The sequence below is a fragment of the Staurois parvus genome, unplaced genomic scaffold, assembly GCF_062004578.1.
Source record: "Staurois parvus isolate SC_StPar_1 unplaced genomic scaffold, SC_StPar_1.0 ptg001215l, whole genome shotgun sequence".
In the NCBI taxonomy this organism is placed as follows: domain Eukaryota; kingdom Metazoa; phylum Chordata; class Amphibia; order Anura; family Ranidae; genus Staurois; species Staurois parvus.
In genome coordinates this window covers 849,502-870,695 of record NW_028319011.1, presented here as the reverse complement: position 1 = coordinate 870,695, position 21,194 = coordinate 849,502, and the positions used below count along the sequence as shown (strand labels likewise).

Sequence of the window (21,194 nt, the reverse complement as noted above, 5' to 3'; positions counted from 1 at the left end):
ATATTAGATCATGTATCAACACACCCCCTAACACTTGTCATGAATATTTGATTAATGATTTTATATCCTGTAAAACTGAGGGAGTTGTGTATTGTTTGGAGTGTGATTGTGGACTCCAATATATAGGCAGAACAAAGAGGCCACTGTGGAAAAGGCTCAGGGAGCATGTTCAAAATATTAATAAAGGATTTACAAAACATAGTGTCTCGAGACACTTTGCCATATATCATAATAAGGACCCCAGCAAAATGAAATTTTGGGGGATTGAGAAATTTAAGAAGCATTGGAGGGGGACTAATAAAATAAAATCGCTGAGTCAGGCTGAGTCCAGGTGGATGTATTGCATGAACACACTAGTTCCCAAAGGGTTAAATGTCGAATTCGACTTAAATTGCTTTATCAGTGACTTTTGAATTAGATATAAATTGCGTTACCAATATTTCTCTAATTTTAGTATAGATATTCTAATTGGTACTTATATGTGGTTTTACTATTATAATCAATTTCTCTTTTTATAAATTTCATTTAATTTTAATTTTATTTTTTTACTTTTAATTTTATGGCTGTTATAATTATTTAGTATGAAATATTGATTCTCTATGCATCAACTGTATTTATTAGGGTTGTATTCAATCATGTTAATGTGTGGGTAGATTGCATGATGAAGGGATAGATTTTTAGAATGTTTCTATTTTTATATATATATATTTATATATTTTAATTATATTCTGAGTGTCAGGTAGAACATAAGGTCATCCTCTCCATCCATCCCCTAGTGGTAGGTTGCAATTTAGCTCCTCAATATCTTTATATTGATGGGTATTATTTTTATATATATGTCCAATTTGTATAAGTCTTATTAATTTTAATATTATTGAAATAATGTATATTTTAATTATTTAGTTTACCGGGATTCCGGGACTCCGGTAAATAATGAAATCAGCGTGGGTATGTGGATTAAAGATTACGTTTTTTTCCCCACATAGTCTAAGGTGTAATATGTGGCATTTCAAATAAAGAAGGTCACCAAGAAAGTGGCCGCGGTTAGAATAGGGGTATGTCTCCGAGAAAATGGCCGCGGTCACCGCTGAATACATGCAAGGTATGCCGTGATTGCCGTTAATTAATAGGTCCAGTATAAAGGGAGGAGCTGCATTCATAATGCGATACCCCAAGGAAGTCACGAGCAGACAGTGACGTAACGCGTAGGTACGCGAGTACGCAGTTTCCGGTGCGCGGTGACGCACCTCCGGCGTGCGACGCCATCTTGGTATACCCAGGAAGTCCCACACACATGCAGTATACCCACACATCGGTGAGGAGGGAGAACTGCGAACTATGTGAGTGTTATTCCTTCTTTTGCAATAAAGGAGTCATATTTGCACTAATACTACACTTAGAGGGTCTCTTTTTTTGGCTCACTGGGCGGGTGAGCCACTGTTCTCTAGAGACATCTGGGCTGATTAGGGGCAATAGGAGCCCCACAAGGAGATCCACTGGAGGAAGAAGGCTGCTGAACCATATGATTTAAGGATCCAGGGTGATCCTGCAAGCGTGTTGGCCCCTAGGGGTCACAGGGAGGAGGTGAGGAGGCAATCTAGCCACATACAGAAGAAAAGTTTTGGCACAATCACGGAATTGTTGAACACCATTACACATTGCATGATTTTATTCATCACTGATTGGACATTTTTTTGATCATTTTGAAGAGTGGACACGTTTCTTGCACTTCAGCACTTTATGTTTAGCCCCATGTTTGTTAGGGGGTGTGTTGATACATGATCTAATATTTAATATATGAAGTGTATGAGCACGTTTGTTTTCAAGTGGAAGGTACAATTTTAGATATTGTATTAATTTAGTGTGTGAGCACGGTTTGAAGTGAGGGGCACAGATATTTATTTTAGGTCTGACACTATACATGTTTTTGCACTATTGGAGTGATGAGTCACATTATACGATTTTCATTCTTTTATTTTAATTTCATTATTCTCTTAGTATTTTGCAGTGAAGAGTCACATTGTATGCATTTATTTGATATGAGCGATTATCTCTAATACTTTTTCTTCTCTGTCTATTTCTCTTCCCTGGGACTGCTCCTTCCCTCTCCCCCCCCCCTTTTTTTTTTTTTTTTGTTTGTTTTTCTTTCCTTCTCTCATTCCCTCTTCATTCCCCTGACCCCCATGTGTTGCATCATCAGATTTATACGACATTGAACTGTAGATATGCCCTCCCCCAACTCTTTGCCAGGACAACTGTCCTTGAAAGTTCTCTCACTTAATGTTAAGGGCCTGAACACGCCAGAAAAGCGCTCCATGCTGCTTTCCTACTTGCATAAACAAAAAGCGGATGTAGTCTTTATCCAGGAGAAGCACTTCCGTCAAGATTCTATTCCCAAGCTTTTTAACTTCCGCTTTCCTACAGTTTTCCACGCCACTAATCCCTTAGCTAAATCGAAAGGGGTCGCCATCCTGCTCGCCAGACATCTCCCCTTTAATATGACAGATACTCTTCTGGATCCCAAAGGTAGATATCTGTTTATAAAGAGCTCCTTCGCCAATCGACCCAACACGTTTGCTAACGTTTATGCTCCCAATGCCAAACAGGTTTCGTTCACATGCTCGCTCAGCTCTGCCCTAGCCGCTTTCCAAACGGGTGTGCTGATATTGAGGGGAGATCTGAATGTCCCTTTAAGCCCATTGTTGGACTCCTCTTCGGGCAGCTCCTTTTTGCCTTACAAAGCTCTTAAGCAGATACGCTTACAATTACAACACTTGCAACTACACGATTCCTGGCGAACTCTCTACCCTACTGTTAAGGACTACACTTTCTGTTCCACACCACATAACAAATACTCTAGGATAGATTACTTCTTCTTGTCACAGTCAGATTTCCCACTCCTTCATGCTGCCTCCATAGAACCGATGGTCCTCTCCGATCACCATCCCATAACCATGACGTTGCGGTTTCCCGAAAAACACATATGCTCGAAGTACCGGCGCCTGGACGCTTCCCTTCTTACTGACATTGCTATTGAACAAGAGATCCGTTACAACCTGACTGAGTATTTCTCCTTGAATTGCTCTTCAGACACCTCTCCCCTCACGCAGTGGGAAGCCCATAAGTGTGTCATTCGCGGTACACTCATAGCTATAGCGACAAGACGTAAAAGAGACAGACAAGCGTTTGAAACTCTTTACGGACAGGATTCAATCTTTGGAAAAAGCCCATAAGCAGACTCTAGCTGCGTTGACCTTGTCAGAACTTACGAACACCCGCATACAACTTCTCACAGAATTGGGTACGGTGGTCAAAAAAAGATACATTCTTTCACAAAAATTGTACTATGAAGTCGAAAATAAGAGCAGGAAGTTTCTAGCTAGTGCTCTTCACGAGAAACGGTCCAGCATGACGGTACATAAAATCAGAGGCTCCGATGGCACGGTGGCTACATCCAACCCCGACATTGCCTCCCATTTCGAACAGTTTTATAAATCCTTATATAATCTCCCTCCTGAACATCCCCCTCTGCAGACCGACAAAATCCAGAGCTTCCCTGATCTCTGAATTCCTTCATCTTTATAGCCCAGCTGCTCTCTTTGAGGAACAGGCTCACTCTCTGGAAAAAGATCTGACCCTGATTGAGCAACAGTGCGCTGTAAAGCAGATGAAACCTGGTAAGAGCCCGGGTCCTGATGGTTTTTCAGTAGCATATTATAAATCCTTCCTAGACATCCTAGGTGCCCCTTTTCTTTCCGCTTTCAATACTCTCTCTCAGTCTCCCCAGTCACATTCCCGACTTTTAGAGGCTTACATTATGGTTATCCCCAAAAGCGGTAAGGACGATACTCTGGTTCCCAATTACAGACCTATTTCCCTGCTGAATGTTGACATCAAATTGTTCGTGAAAATTGTTGCTAAACGGCTCCTCCCCTTGCTTCCCGCCCTGATCAATTTAGATCAGGTGGGTTTTATCCCTGGTAGAGAAGCAAGGGACAACACCATTAAGGCCCTTAATCTCCAACATTGGCTTTGTAAATCTAACACTCCTGGATTTTTTCTTTCTTTAGATGCTGAAAAGGCCTTTGATAGGATTGCATGGGACTACTTGAAGGCGTCTTTGATGGCGTTGGGTTTGGGGGAGAGAATGCTAAACTTCATAATGGCCCTATATGCTGATCCAACAGCTCGAGTCCGGGTAAAGAGACACTTATCAAACCCCTTCCACCTAAGAAATGGAACACGCCAGGGTTGCCCCCTCTCCCCGCTCCTGTTCGTCTTATCCCTTGAGCCTTTGTTAAGGAAAATTTGCTCAAATCCTGATATCAAAGGGATCAAGGCAGCAAAGAATATACTGTAAGCTTGCTGCTTATGCGGATGACATCCTCCTGTTTCTTGTCGACCCCCATACCACATTGCCGAATCTATTGAAAGACTTCGCTTTCTTTCAATTTCTGTCGAATCTTAAAATCAACTTCTCTAAGTCCTATGCTCTTAACATCTCTCTTTCCCCTGACCTGGTTTCATTTTGTCAGTCTCACTTTCCGTTTCAGTGGGAAAGGAATGCCCTCTCTTATCTTGGTGTTGTTGTGGTGGTTTATGTAAGGATATATATTATTTATAAAGGGCGTGTCCCTTTCCCTTAGATGAAATATTACAGTGCCTCCAGCCGTTAAAATACGGCAAATATTTAGTAAACCAATAATTTGGACACTTTGATAACTTGATCACCACTTATTATTATACCTTGAATTCTTTTAGCCAATATGATTTCGTACCATACACACAAAATTTGCCTTATAATAGATAAATATAAAAATTTATTTATGTACAAAAATTATATATACATTAACACAAAACGCAAAAGACTGGTGATAAATGAATATTGGTACACACAATCAAAGATATAACCTACCAATGTAAGACACACTAATAAGGTCTCTAACTAATTTCATCAATCACAAATTTTAAATGATATGATTATTTATTAAATTTATTAATAATTAATAATTTCGAATATCTCAAAGGTTATATTCTCGCACGCCGTGGCCATAGGATTGCAAGAAGTAAGCCCTTGATATGTGATACTCTGGTTATTAATATTCAATAAATTATGAAATATGGAAAAATTTATAATATGGCAATAAACAATTTTTTTAACAGTAACACAGTATCTGACTACAGATATCTAACTACCCAATATTGTTGTAATACACTAAGGTAATTTTATGATTCTACACAACAGAGAAAGTAATTAATACAAAATCAAATAAACATCTCACCACACCCGGACGTCAGACTATGCAACTCTCCCGTGGATTTAGCTGGCAGTGGAACGCCTTTAGACTGATATATAGGGCAAGTGAAAGATTCTCAGTAGGGGAGAATGTAGGAGGTTATAAGATTAGAGGTTTAAAGTTTTAAGAAGTTTGAAAAGATGGAAGAGTAATTATTTCAGCAGAGATCTTCTTCAGATGTCAGGTCTTTCCATGAGGTCTTTATGAGGGTTCTTTTTTTTTTTAAAGCACATGGGCTTTTATATCCACTAGTCCATTGTTCTAAGATACCTTCCCACCAGGCTTCCTGATTGGCTAGTTGAGAAATGTATGTACATAAGCTATTTCTCACCTGCCCGCCAGGTGGCGGTCATGTATCACAGAACAATGTGAGTATTTGAGATGACTCATACCTTGGGTGGAATCTTCAGGTAATTTCAGGAATAAAATATACGGCTCTTTCCAGATATAGCAGTGATCATACCTATGATATTCTAAATAGGGACCATGGAATATAGGTGTATATTCAGTTATTCCTACTTGAAATATCATCCTGTTTGTTTCCTGATAAGACATGTAACTAATGCTAGTTTATAATACATCTTACTTCCCATCATCTCAATACTCAAGTTAGTGATATATAGTTCCCATTGCTGAGTATTTAGTGGTGTTTAAAGTCTATGACATCTTATTTATAATCTGTTTTTGTAGTACATTTTTGTCATGATATACAGTGAACTTTTAAACTTAAATGTCCTGAATTTCACCCCTTTGTTTCAGAATCAACATTTTCTCTGTGTAGGGAAAAAAAACTCTCTGTTTGCATGGCCCTTGTATTGGACTCATGGTAAACAATTGTTAATGCTTTCACCCTTGGTGAACAATAGTATATGGTAATAGTTTCAGAGGTCTGTTGGTTCATCACACTCTACAAGGTTTGGGTAAGCTCTCAGACAATCAGTTTGGTTCCTCTATTGTCATGTCCAGACCTTGTATATGTTTACCTGCTTATTGAAGTCTGAATAATGGTGTTTGATCACCTGTAGAACTTTAAAATAGTATTGTCTCTAGGAGGAAAGAAAAACAATCTCTTCACCCATTACATTTCTCTAGCTAGATGGTTCAACCAAGACAAAATTAACTCTTAGCATTCGGCTATGCTGAGCTGTTTGCCATATAATATTATGTCTTGATAAAAGTCATATTTTTGAGACATGATTCAAAAGCCCACAACAAATCCCCCTTTGTTTTTGGGGTATAGGCACGCGTAGAGGGGTGTCTGTATCGAAAAACATGAGTGGGACTTTTGGTTAGAGTGATCGTTCGTCTTCTCCGGTGAAGTGAATGAAATAATAAAAAAAAAAATTTTTTTTTTTTTTTTTTATAATAAAATGGCAGCAGTGATGCTGGTTGGTCCTCAACTTGACTCGGCGTCTTTAGATGGACACTTCCGATGACGATCCTGGTCTTGTGATGAGGCCGGCCTGGCCTGGCACATCCACCTTGGGGTCCATGGGTCCTCCGCACGACAGGTCTCTTAGACGGTCTCCTAGGCGGGTCTTTTCCTCTGGACTGGCCCTTGGTGGCCTGGGACATCAGGTTATCGTCTCCGGATCGATCTCTGGCATCTGGTCTTTCCCACAGGACATTACAGCTTCCTTCTAGGGTCCGGTCATTGACACCTCCGATCGCCGGTCTGGTCATAGTCTGGGCCTTCCTTTCTAAATTATTAAAATGAACAGTTTAAGTATGGGATATACATAAAATTATGTTACTGGATCCTGTGAGGCAAAAGATGAATTATATGTTTAAAGGAAATTTAATAATGATCTCAATATCTCCAGATAGGAATTGGTGGGTTCAGTCTTCCAACAACTGCAATTGAGACTTCGGATGGCAAGCACGTAATTGGTTGATGTGCACCCATCTATCACTGATTTCACCATACCGGGTGACCTGCAATTTATATGCGACCGGAGAGATTTTATCAATGATAGAGAACGGACCTTTCCAAGATGGAAGGAATTTCCGTTCCTTGATCTGGTCTCTTGCAAAGTTGTATAGATAGACCTTGTCACCAATCTCATATTCCTTCTTGGAGGTTTTGAGATCATAGTATGTCTTAGCACTAGTTGCAGCTCTTTCCAAATTTCGCTGGGCAAAGGCAAAAGCATATTGCAGATGTTTACGTAAATCCTCTATGTACTGGTGTGTGGTGGTAGCATTGATCAAATTTTGATCTGTAGTGCGATACAATAAGTGCTGGGGCAGTACCATCCGTCTACCTGTCATCAGTTCAAAAGATGACATTTTTGTAACTGTATTCGGAGTAGCCCTCAACGCCATCAGGACCAGCGGGAGCTTGACATCCCAATCTTTGCCTGTTTCCTTAACAAATTTCTTAAGGACATTAACGATGGTCTGATTGTATCGTTCTACACCACCACTAGAGGCTGGCCGATAGGCGATATGCAATTTCCTTTTAACCCCCAAAATTTTCCACAATTTGGCCATCACTTCGCTAGTGAAGTGCGATCCTCTATCAGACTCTATCCTCTGAGGTAAACCAAAACGTGAAAATACATGATTTATTAGCAATGCAGCACATGTCTCGGAGCTGTTATTTGGTGCTGGTATACATTCGACATACTTGGTGAATAAACATGTAACTGTTAACATATACCGATTTCCTCGTGAAGATTTTGTTACTGGCCCAATAAAATCCATCTGAAGGTCTGACCAAGGCATACATATCCCCCTCTTCTGGAGAGGTGCTCTGTGAGTTGGCTTGGTAGGTTGAAATTGGGGACATATTAGGCAACCTTGGCAGTATTCCTTCACATCACGTAACATATGAGGCCAGTAGGCATAATCCCGCAGGATCTCATACGTGATCTTCTCTCCACGATGACCGGAAGTGGGAGCATCATGGGCATGCTGTAGCATCAAACCTCTAAATTTAAGTGGGACGACCCATTGTTGTACGCCACCCTTTGAGGTTCGTATCAACAATCCCTGATATAAAGAGAATTGGGATTTGGATTTCATTAAGATACGTAAATCCTCCTTCCCACTACATACTTCCTTATTTATGGGATTTTGGTTGGGATCTTCTATATGACTATAAAACAAGCCAATTATTGGGTCTTCTTTTTGGGCAGTAATTAAATCCTCACTAGGAGAATCGTGACTCCACTGTAATGCATTTGGATCACCAGCTGTTCTGGCCTGTTGCCTGGTGACAGCTTCAACCTGTACGGTACCTAAAAATTGGTCAATGTCTAACAGTTCACCGGTGATTGCCCCTTCCTTGGCTAGAGAATCGGCCAGATCGTTCCCTTCTTTCTCGGCACCTAGAACCTTGGAGTGGCCTTTGGTCTTCTTGAAGTGCAGGGTGAGATCATTGGACCTTACCAGTTCATCGATGTGACAAAAGAGCTTACCATGTTTCACGGGTTTGTGATTACTCTTGTTCATGTTGTTTCGCTTCCACCTAGGGAAATACTCTACAAAACTATTCCTGACATAATTGGAATCGGTTATGATGGCACACTCTTTGATGTTGAACTCTATAGCCATCTCAACTGCTCTAAGGATTGCAGTAAGTTCAGCAACCTGACTGCTTTTTGGTCCAAGTTTGTATCCCACAGAAATTGGGGTGACACCTTGGGTCCAAACGATTCCAATACCTGCCACTAGTTGGAGCTGTTCCCCATCCTTGTGATGAAAAGCACAACCATCCACATATACACACGGCAGCTGTTTACAGTATTCTTCATCGTAAACCTTGTAGGGAGAGAACAGTTGTTCTTCCAGAAAGTCAGTGTCCGGGCCCTCCATAGTAGGCGTAGTTGCGGAACAATCATGGAGCTCGGCTAGGCCCTGGGCTACTGGACTTTCCTTGTTCTGTTTGTACCGAATTTCAAGAGGCCACCCTTGCAAAGACAAAGTCCAAGCAGTGATGCGGCTATTAGACACATTTCCTCCCTTGATACGTTCACTCTTTAAATACTGTAAAGGCTGGTGTGCCGTTTCAACAATGATTCTCTCTCCCTGAATGTAACTGCGAAAATTCTGTAATGCCCACACGGTGGACAATAGAGCTTTTTCACAGTCACTGAACTTTACTTCAACCGGGGACAAAGTTTTACTGGCATAGGCAATCACCTTACTGACATCAGCACGTTTCTGGTAAAGAACAGAACTCATACTTACCTGCGTAAACCCTGTCTCTAGATAGAAATTTTTACCCCCTTCGGGATATCCGAGACACGGGGCTTGTGTGAGACGTTCCTTTAATTCCTTCATGGCGTCCTCCTGTTTCTTACCCCACGACCATCCGACATCCTTCTTCAGTAGGTGAAGCAACGGCTTGCTTATCTCGGCGTAATTATCAATAAACTTACGCGAGTAGTTTACCATACCTAGGAATGATCTCAATTCTTTAAGGTTAGTAGGGACTTTACAGTTCAGAACCGCCTCAACTTTCTTCTTTTGTGGGTTCAAACCTTCAGCAGTAACTTCATGGCCTAGGAAGTTTACCTTTGTGCGGCACCACTGGGCTTTTTGTAAGGACAGTTTAACTCCTGCTGCTTTTAATTGGCCCAGGACATGCCGAAGTTCTGTAATGTGTTTGGCCATATCTGTACTTTTGATCAGGATATCGTCCACATATGCCAACGTCCCCCTTTCGAAGGCGTCTGGCATGGCCTTGTGCATGAACACAGCAAATTCATGTCCGGAATTTATGAATCCGAAAGGCATTCTCACCCAACAATATTGTCGATTCCCAAAACTGAAAGCCAGTTTGTATTGGTCTTCCTCACTCACCTTTATGGTCCAATACCCTTGTGCACAATCCAAGGCTGTAAAAACCTGGGATCCTTGGAGCTGGGCGAGACATTGGTCTATGTATGGGACAGGCCATCCTGACATGTACACACGTTTGTTTAGCTGACGGAGGTCAGCGCACAAACGCCATTGTCCATTGGGTTTTAAAATACCCAGGATCGGGTGGTTGTAGGAGCTGTGGATGGGCCTAATTATACCCCTTTCATGTAACTTCCTGATAATCTCAGCTAGAGATTCATAGGAAGCTAATGGTAACCTATACTGTCTTACGAATACTGGTGGGGCATCTGGATCTGTTTGGATCCTAGCGATGTGTAGGTCAGTAGTCCCACAATCGTAAGAATCCTTGGCAAAGATCTCCTGGAATTCAAGGAGAAGCTCTCGGAGCAATTGTCGGTCGAGATCACTGGCACACGCGTCGGCGAGGGCCACCATCTCTTCCACTAACTCCTTGAATCCAGGAAAGCTTTCCGGCTGACCTATCTCATATGCCTCTTCAAGTTTCGTGGTGAGGTCATTGGGTATGTGATGTGTGTGTGTGTTCTCCTGCCATCCAGGTTCTTTGGGGTACTCTTGTTCTTTGATTGGGTGATCAAAGACAATTGATGTCTCTTCGACTCGACAGGTGCCATCTTTAGAATCGAATGGATAAATGGACTCTATGGTGAAAATACCCTCTGGTAATGAATGGAATGTTTGTTCAATTAATTGTTCCTCCGACAAATATTCATCGGGGATGAGTCCAATCACCTGGTTAGTAACCCCAAAGGTATAATATTCAGTCTCTACCGCTAGACCAATAAGGGTCTCTTTGGGTAAGACGATGTCCTGATTGGACAGATTATGTATGTAAATGTACATCGGGGATTGATGTGTGTTGACTAGGGGCGTGTGTGTAATGTTCAGTCCCTCCCCCTGCATTTTATGGGAGAGGCATACCAATGCATCTGACCCCTTCAGTCTATGTCCCTTTTTAACTTGGATGGGGAGTATGAAGTTATTTATGCCCTTAGGAATTGTAATCTTCTGGGCTACCTGGACTTCAACAGCATAAGGCATCTGTTGCTGGGATTTTAAAGCTAAGTCCAGATTTTGGTATTTTTCGGGGTCCCCCTTTAGTCGACTCCATAAACAGTCATTAATTAGGTCGACTTGCATTGCAAAGCGATGTAATACATCGTTGCCAAAATAAATTTTAGTTTGGGGATTATCCAAGACTAGGAACACATGGGTGGCTGTTTTGTTTCCTACAGTGACGTTTAAGAGACACCGAGCCATTGAATTGTGATCATCAGAGTCATCAAGGGAGTCTGAAATCCAATGACGTTGAGGTGTGGAGAAACGGATCATTTCCATTTCGGTCAGGTGTTTTATCAACCCATGGCTTACAAAGCTGTGTTCCTGTCTCAAATCTAGTTTGGCATATTTTGACCTATTAAGACCATTTATCCGGATGGGGATAAACAAGTCGCTGTTAACCCTTTCAATACCTGTCAAGAATTGGGTATGATCTCCCCCTTTTCTTGGTTTATCCTCCTGATGAAAAGATATCGTAAGGATGTCATCTTGGAGGGAGATATCTTTTATTTTATCTTGGGGAATTCTAAAAATGTGTTCCTCATCTCTTCTGATAGGGTTATGGTCATCAGGTTTGATAACCGTTACATCAGGAAGTTGGCTGTTCCTGAAATGGATTTCTAATGATCCAGGCCTTTCTTCCACCAGGTGGCAGTGTTGTCGGGAATGGGGAGTTTTAAGTTTCCCATATTTAATTGGGGTATTTACCTGTGACCACAGGACTTGGTTCACACAGTCAACTATGGTGTTCAGCCTTTTTAGGAAGTCCATCCCAATTATCATGTGGTGCTGGGAGATACTGGCAATGATGATGGGGTGTCTCAGTTCCTTATTACCCAGTTTCAGTTTAAGCCAGGCGGTACCCATGACTTGTAACGGGTCTCCACCTACACCAATCAATGAGCTGTCAAAACTTTTAAGTCTCGGCTTGGTGGGCATGACATTCGCCACTTTGTCAAAATGTTCCTGTGACATGATGGTTGCTTGGGATCCAGTGTCTATTAAGCCGACAATCGAAAGATCACTGGCATCCTGCACCTGCACCGTGGCATAATATCTCCCATCAGATTCAGTCAGCTCACACATGAAATTAGTGTGGTTGAAGATCTGTGGGCCCTTCAATAACCTATGACTAGCTCTTATCTCACCGCATGTGGTGGACACATCACCCTTATCCTCCCTGGTGGGATTCTTGGACTGTCTCAAGACAGAAGCACAACTAGAAGTTGGTGCTCCGTCTGGCTTGTCAATCCTGATGACTTCCGATGCCGCGACTATATTAGGGGCAATAGATGGACACTGAAAAGCAGGAGAATCATTAATAACCAACAAATGGTCCCCCTTTGCCTGAGGACTAACTTCTCCATTAGTAGGCGTGTCAGGGACGGGGCACACATCTCCTGTCATTTGACTCAGTGTCCTCCCCTGTTGGTTTAAGGCTTGGTTGCCTGTTAATTCTGTGACCCTTGGTTGGTCACAGGAGCTGCTCCTAAAAAAGGATTGGATGGAAATTGAGTGACAAGCCTGTCCATTTGTTCAGCCATTTTGCTGACCTGTGCCTCTATTTGTCCAATACGCTCAGAGGAGTCATTCTGTTGATTCTCCCTTTTCCTATACTTGCGCTTGTATTTTGGACGAGACTGGTAATGAGACTCAGAGTCAGAACTACTGCTCTGATCCCGACGCCATTGTTCTCTCTGAGGTTTTGGGGTCTCCCTGTTATTAAAGGGAGCCTGGGGTACTGTATCCCCCCTTTGAGCTTGAGGGTGTTCTTGGCGTGGAGGAAATCTTTGGAAGTCGGAGTTTTTATTAAAATTGGGATTCTTATTGTAATTATGGGGCCTGTTGAAATTGGGGTTCCCATAAAAATTCCCATGTTGGTTTTGGCGAGGATAATAGAACCTCTGAGGATACCATTGCCTCCTTTGATTCTCATCACTATACTGGCCCTTACCATACTTTTTATTCTTCTCACTTCCACTACCGTAGTTCCCTGGCTTTTGTCTATCCTTTCTCACCCACTGGTTTTGGGGTGCAAAGTTATGGACCTCCTTCACTTGCTGGGTTTGAGGTACAAATCTAGGGGAACCATTGGTTTTACCCCCACGGACTACTTCCGCATATGATTTCTTCTCTGCCTGCAAATTTGGATTTGGAGGGGAAACGGTAGTGGCTGCTACTATCTTGGGGCTATTTTTGGGTTCTCTTTTTATCCCGCCCTCACTGGACTGTTGGATCGAGAATAAATAGTCACTCTCTCTCACCAACCAATCAAGAGAGCATCCCTTTCTGTAATCCTTTGCAAGTCCCAATTTTATGTAAGCAGGTAATGCTTCATAGAATAGTGTCTTGAATTCTGGCTGGTTAGGATTGGGATCCTTTTCAGCCAGGAAATAGGCATTTCTGAGGACAGCCAGAAATTCTGCAGGGCTTTGGTGAGGACCACACTTTAAATTGTAGGCCGCAGCCTTGGCAGAGGTTACAGTTTTATAAGGCCCAAATTCCATGTGGCACTTATGTTTAACCTCTCTCCAGGACTGATTGGAATAGGCCCTCAAGGTCTCAAAGAATTGCCGGTATTTCTCTTCAAACACCCATGGCAGCAATTCTATTTTGGTGTGGTCATCTCTAATGCCCAGAATCTCTAACGTCTGTTCATATGTTCTCATGTGTTCGGTGATCTCAAGGGACCCTTTCTTAGAAAACATAGGAACAGTGTCCTTCAGGAACTTAATAACCTTTGGGGTGTCATATCTCCTGAATGACCCCTGGGATTTCCCTTCCTGCCTATATGAAACCTCATATTTTTCTTCAGAGCGCTCTGGAGTGTATCTTGAAAGCTTAGGAGGTGACCTATATTCTGACCCTGACTCACTATCAGATACTTCGCTGTGATGCGGGTATCTCCGCTCATCAGCCTCTGGCTTGACTGGGTTGGTCCGTCTTTGGACCCCAGAATTTATTTGGGCCGTCAACCTTATAATCTGCTCCTCCAGAGTTTTCTGCTCAGATTTTATCAAGGTAAGTTCTGACTGGTCATGCTTATCCCCTGGGTGAACTTTAATTTTGACAGGAGATAACCTCTCTGATCTGAAGTACTCCACCTCATCTTTTAAGTCCTGATACTTCTTTTGAAGTTGTTTTAATTCCTGAAAGTTTCTCTCATACAGGTCCTGAGCACTTCGAAAGTCTCCGACCAATCTATCATAATGTTTCTCGGATTCGTCTAAACGAACACCGGCATGACCAAGCTTCCCTTTCAAAGACTCAATGTCCTGATTTTTGCTTTCTAACAAGAGGCGGGCCTCTGACAACTCTTCCCTTAGAGTCATGGTCTGCTGGGCAGCTCCAGCGGTCATGAACCATAACATGGGCCAAGCTTCTAGGAGAAGTCTGTCACGGCTTCTATCACTTTCTGCTCCAGCAAATGCTATTAAAAACCCAACAACCTGGCCCTTTTGGTTGAACAGGTCCTCAAAGGTACTCATGGCCTGCTCTTTCTCTTCATCCACAAATTCATTATTACTATCCCCCAAATTCAATCTCTTGCGGAGATAATTTATTACTTCATTTTCAACATACTTCTGCCAAGCACCGGCAGCTTTCCGAGCTGGCTTCATTACTTCCTGCTCAATGCCTTGAGCCGCCATATTTTCCTCGTTATGCTTGGAAGAGGTGGATCCGTGATTACTGGATGCCATTTTGATACAAAATATATGTTTGATAAAGTGTACAAATATACAATCACCAGTGCGTTTTGTGTTATGGTACGATTTCTATGGATCTCAGCAGTGCCTCCAAATTTATGTTGTGGTGGTTTATGTAAGGATATATATTATTTATAAAGGGCGTGTCCCTTTCCCTTAGATGAAATATTACAGTGCCTCCAGCCGTTAAAATACGGCAAATATTTAGTAAACCAATAATTTGGACACTTTGATAACTTGATCACCACTTATTATTATACCTTGAATTCTTTTAGCCAATATGATTTCGTACCATACACACAAAATTTGCCTTATAATAGATAAATATAAAAATTTATTTATGTACAAAAATTATATATACATTAACACAAAACGCAAAAGACTGGTGATAAATGAATATTGGTACACACAATCAAAGATATAACCTACCAATGTAAGACACACTAATAAGGTCTCTAACTAATTTCATCAATCACAAATTTTAAATGATATGATTATTTATTAAATTTATTAATAATTAATAATTTCGAATATCTCAAAGGTTATATTCTCGCACGCCGTGGCCATAGGATTGCAAGAAGTAAGCCCTTGATATGTGATACTCTGGTTATTAATATTCAATAAATTATGAAATATGGAAAAATTTATAATATGGCAATAAACAATTTTTTTAACAGTAACACAGTATCTGACTACAGATATCTAACTACCCAATATTGTTGTAATACACTAAGGTAATTTTATGATTCTACACAACAGAGAAAGTAATTAATACAAAATCAAATAAACATCTCACCACACCCGGACGTCAGACTATGCAACTCTCCCGTGGATTTAGCTGGCAGTGGAACGCCTTTAGACTGATATATAGGGCAAGTGAAAGATTCTCAGTAGGGGAGAATGTAGGAGGTTATAAGATTAGAGGTTTAAAGTTTTAAGAAGTTTGAAAAGATGGAAGAGTAATTATTTCAGCAGAGATCTTCTTCAGATGTCAGGTCTTTCCATGAGGTCTTTATGAGGGTTCTTTTTTTTTTAAAGCACATGGGCTTTTATATCCACTAGTCCATTGTTCTAAGATACCTTCCCACCAGGCTTCCTGATTGGCTAGTTGAGAAATGTATGTACATAAGCTATTTCTCACCTGCCCGCCAGGTGGCGGTCATGTATCACAGAACAATGTGAGTATTTGAGATGACTCATACCTTGGGTGGAATCTTCAGGTAATTTCAGGAATAAAATATACGGCTCTTTCCAGATATAGCAGTGATCATACCTATGATATTCTAAATAGGGACCATGGAATATAGGTGTATATTCAGTTATTCCTACTTGAAATATCATCCTGTTTGTTTCCTGATAAGACATGTAACTAATGCTAGTTTATAATACATCTTACTTCCCATCATCTCAATACTCAAGTTAGTGATATATAGTTCCCATTGCTGAGTATTTAGTGGTGTTTAAAGTCTATGACATCTTATTTATAATCTGTTTTTGTAGTACATTTTTGTCATGATATACAGTGAACTTTTAAACTTAAATGTCCTGAATTTCACCCCTTTGTTTCAGAATCAACATTTTCTCTGTGTAGGGAAAAAAAACTCTCTGTTTGCATGGCCCTTGTATTGGACTCATGGTAAACAATTGTTAATGCTTTCACCCTTGGTGAACAATAGTATATGGTAATAGTTTCAGAGGTCTGTTGGTTCATCACACTCTACAAGGTTTGGGTAAGCTCTCAGACAATCAGTTTGGTTCCTCTATTGTCATGTCCAGACCTTGTATATGTTTACCTGCTTATTGAAGTCTGAATAATGGTGTTTGATCACCTGTAGAACTTTAAAATAGTATTGTCTCTAGGAGGAAAGAAAAACAATCTCTTCACCCATTACATTTCTCTAGCTAGATGGTTCAACCAAGACAAAATTAACTCTTAGCATTCGGCTATGCTGAGCTGTTTGCCATATAATATTATGTCTTGATAAAAGTCATATTTTTGAGACATGATTCAAAAGCCCACAACAGTGTGCAACTTACCTGTAATCTTGACGACCTCTACACCAAAAATTTCCTTCTCGCCCTTCGTTCTATACAGGAGGATCTCACTAAATGGCATCGCCCTTGCTTCTCTTGGTTCGGAAGGGCGGCGATACTAAAAATGAACATACTCCCCCATCTACTCTCTCTTTTTCAAACATTGCCGATTCTTCTGCCACTCGCTTTTTTTGCCTTCTGTAAAAAATTGTGCTCCCTATTCCTTTGGGACCATAAGCGGCCACGCATTGCATTCTCCCAACTGATCCTTCCTAAACTTAGAGGAGGAATTGGGCTCCCTGACCTTCACCGCTATTATTGGGCTTGTCACCTTTCCCGCATAATCGATTGGCACGTCCGCTCGGCTACCAAAGATTGGGTCCATTTGGAGAATGCCTTTTCACCCTCACCCTTGGCGTCGATCCCATGGCTCCTACCAAGGCATACCCCTCAAGTCCTTCTCACACACCCTCTGCTGGGGCCCACCTTAAAAATTTTCCGCTTGGCTTGTAAGTCTGTATCCATTTCTGATATGCCCAACTCCTTAACCCAGACTTCCCTCCTGGCATGCATGAAGCCTTCCTGTCCAAACACTGGCCGCACCCTCAGATTATAGTAAAACACTTTCTTCATAAAGGCAGGATAAAAACATTTGCTGAATTACTAGACAGCCTGGGTATCTGTGATTTCCCTGTCTGGGCTTATCTCCAGATGAGACACTTCTTGCTTTCGCATAAAGACCGTCACAACTGGGCCCGTCCTCTTACCCTTTCGAATCCGCATGCTCTAAAGCCGAACCCCAAAAGCATTTGATCTCAGAGGTGTACCCCCTCCTTGTTGGGAGTAGGACCTACAATTCTCTTCCTTCATGCCGTGCATGGAACAGAGAGCTGGATACCAACCTGTCGGATTCAGATTTGGACCTAATTTTTAGTTACTCCCACAAATGCTCCCTCAATGTTTCGACGCAAGAAAACAGCTACAAACTGGCCTCCAGATGGTACCGAACTCCTTCAAGAATTCATCGCTACAACCCTTCCTTGCCCAACAGCTTTTTTTTTTAGGATACTTTACATAAGTATAAAAAAACATGATACTCGTTATCGGGGTACAGCTCACCCTATACTGCGACGCAGCGCACCACATTGCAATATAGTTCCAGGCATACGATAAATACATTCGATAATACATTCACTCAGCGGTATGATGCCTGACGTGATGTGCGTGGCGGACGAATCCCCAGACCAACACGTCATGCATAACGCCGCTTACCCCGAGACCATAGCATCCTAAGACAAAGAACATTTCCTACCATTACAAAGTCATGCAAGATACGATTAGTTACAATATACAATAAGCATCGGGTGTGGGGGGGGGGGGGGAAGGGTCACAGGCCCGAAGCTTTATTGAAGGGACAAAGACACGCAAGGGGGAGTAGGGGGAAGGGGAGATCTTCAGACGTCCTCTTCCGCCTTAAAGTCCATCAAGGTATAGTCCCTGAGCAGACTGAGGATCAGTCTGCGGCAGTCCTCAATGTACATCCTCTCCCGCTGGTGGATGAGGTGCTTCCTGGCGCACCATAAAGCGTCCTTAAAACAACACAGCACCCGCCAGGCGCTGTCAATGTCCTCCAGAGAAAACGTTCCACAGAAAAGTCCATTCAACACTCCAAAGTGTGTGATGGTTGTCTGTGGCACAAAGTGCTTGAGTTCAGGTTCCAGGGCCCTCAACAGGTCCTGAGCAAAAGAGCACTCCCAGAAAACGTGATGAACCGTTTCCTCGTGGATGATGCAGAAGGGGCAGTGTCTGTATCTGCTCAGGTTCCTGGCATGCATAAATGTCCTGAGAGGCAACCCCCCTTGGATTGCCATCCATGCCAGGTCCTTGTGCCTGTTGGTGAGGATGTTTGAAGAAACATTCCTCCAGACCACCTTGCAGGTGTCTGAAGGCAGGCCTGGAACCGACTCCAAAATGTCACTTGCTCTGATGAGCTTGTAAATGATCTTTGGCTTCCACAAGTCAGGCTTGACTCCCTGTAGCCCCTGCTCCTTGATAAACTTGAAGGTATCCAGGTAGTACCAAGGAGTGTCCCAGTTGTAGGGGATGGAACTGTCCCAATTGTCCCATCCGAGGGACCTCCAGAGAGGCAACAGGAAGAAGCGTGACATTACGTTCCTGCCAGAGTCCATAATCCTTTTTGGCAAAGTTCTGCGGATGCAGTTGCAGGCAAAGAACACCCTCAGTTGGGTGGCGATGTCGGGCACGCCCTTACCGCCCTTGAGGGGTTCCTTGAACATGACTGCCCTCTTCACTCTGTCCATCTTGGAGCCCCAGATGAAGTGAAACACCACCCTGGTGATGGCCTTACAGGTGTTGACCCGTGGGGGCCAGGCCTGGGTGAGGTACTGCAACACAGGGAGAATCTCGCTGCGGAGTACCAGTGTCTTCCCTTCGATGGTGAGGTCTCTGAGGCTCCAAAGTCCAAACTTTTGTCGCATCTTTGACAGTCTCTCCTCCCAAGACTTCAGGGCTGCACCCTCGGCACCAAACCAAACTCCCAGGATTTTCATGAAGTCTGTCTTGATGCCAAAGGGCATGGATGCAGAAGAAGGCAGGAACCACTTTCCGAACAGCATGACTTCTGACTTCCCGCAGTTGACTTTTGCCCCCGAAGCTTGGCCGAAGTCCTCGCAGGTCTGGACGAGCAGGTCGATGGAGCGCTGGTTGGCACAGAACACCGTCACGTCGTCCATGTAGAGCGAGCACTTCACTTCCCTTCTGTCTGGTCCCGGCGCGGTGATTCCCCCGATCTCTGGATTCCGTCTGATGCATTCGGCAAAGAGCTCTATACAGCAAACAAAAAGCAGAGGTGAAAGAAGGCAGCCTTGTCTGACCCCGGAGAGGACCGGGAAGGGGTCAGTTTTCCAGCCGTTCACCTGCACAGTACTACAAATGTCGTTATACATCAGGTCAACATACCGACAAAACATTTCCCCAAGACCAAACCTGCGCAGGGCTCTGCACATACACCCATGGGAGACACGGTCAAAGGCCTTTTCCTGATCAAGACTGACCAGGGCCGCGTGCACACGGCGGTCCTTGATGTATTGGACCGTGTCCCGGACGAGCGCTAGGCTGTCTGCAATCCTGCGGCCAGGAATGCCGCAAGTCTGATCCGGGTGGATGATCTGTCCGATGACGGCCTTCAGCCTGTTAGCCAGGACTTTGGCGAGGATCTTGTAGTCCACGTTCAGGAGAGAGATGGGACGCCAGTTTTTCAAGTCACATCTCTCCCCCTTACGCTTGTACAAGATCGTGATCATTCCCTCCCTCAACGAAGGAGGCATCCTGCCCTCCACCACCATCTCCTCGTACAGCTTGAGCAGGTCCGGGCCCACGAGGTCCCACAGCGCTACATAGAGCTCTGCTGGGAGACCATCGCAGCCCGGGGTCCTGCCCCGCCTGAAGGATTTAGCCGCAGAGTGCAGCTCCTCCAACGTCAAGGGGGCGTTGGTGGCCGACAAACCTGCAGGATCAATGGTGTTAGTGATACCTGACAAGAGAGAATCCTTGCCCAACAGCTGTTGGAGATGCTGGACGTCAGATGGGTCATTTCTCCACATCTGGTGGTCTTGCCCAATCATTCAACCATTCTGGCAAGAGGTCTATCGGATTGTGGTGTCTGTAACTACCTTACCATTGATTCTTTCTCTGACTCAGTTCCTCCTCCACTATTCCTCCCTTCCGTGGGGACAGTATTTTAAATCCTTAGCTATGCATATGTCAACGCAGCCAGACTCTGCTTACCTGTATTTTGGGGCTCCACTCGCCGTCCCTCCATACAAGATTGGCTTATCCGCTTGGGCAAAGTGGCGGAGATGGAAAAACTGATTGCGACTGCACTTGATACCCTGACCAAATTTTCCCACACTTGGGCCTGTTGGACTCACTTTCAGACCACCCCTGCATATCAGTCCCTCATGGACCAATCTACTTGATCTAATTCAGCTCACCCTCCTATGACACCCCTTTCTCTTTTTCCGAATGGCTGGCAATGTGTTTCCTTAAGTGTATCTGCCTCCATTTGCATGTCCCCTGTGGCGGTTCAGGTTCTGTCTACTTCTGTTTATATCCTAACGTATAGACGATGACACTTAATTCGCACGTTACTCCTCCCCTTATTCCACCCTCTCCCTTTGTCCTTCCTCCCCCTTTCCTCTACCCCCTCCCCCCCTTTTTTTTTTTTTTT

The 21,194-nt window shown here is 43.1% G+C and overlaps 1 protein-coding gene across 1 annotated transcript in view; it reads left to right on the top strand.

The window, feature by feature from the left end:
• Positions 1–3,408: 3,408 nt before the first annotated feature.
• The window catches only part of LOC149438127 (forkhead activin signal transducer 3-like), a 30,308-nt gene continuing 12,522 nt past the window's right edge, over positions 3,409–21,194 (top strand). Inside the window, exons 1-3 of the mRNA XM_089660222.1 lie at positions 3,409–3,485; positions 3,586–3,677; positions 4,071–4,198. Of these exons, the coding sequence (XP_089516348.1) occupies positions 3,409–3,485; positions 3,586–3,677; positions 4,071–4,198 (297 nt within the window). The remainder of the gene's footprint in view (positions 3,486–3,585; positions 3,678–4,070; positions 4,199–21,194) is intronic.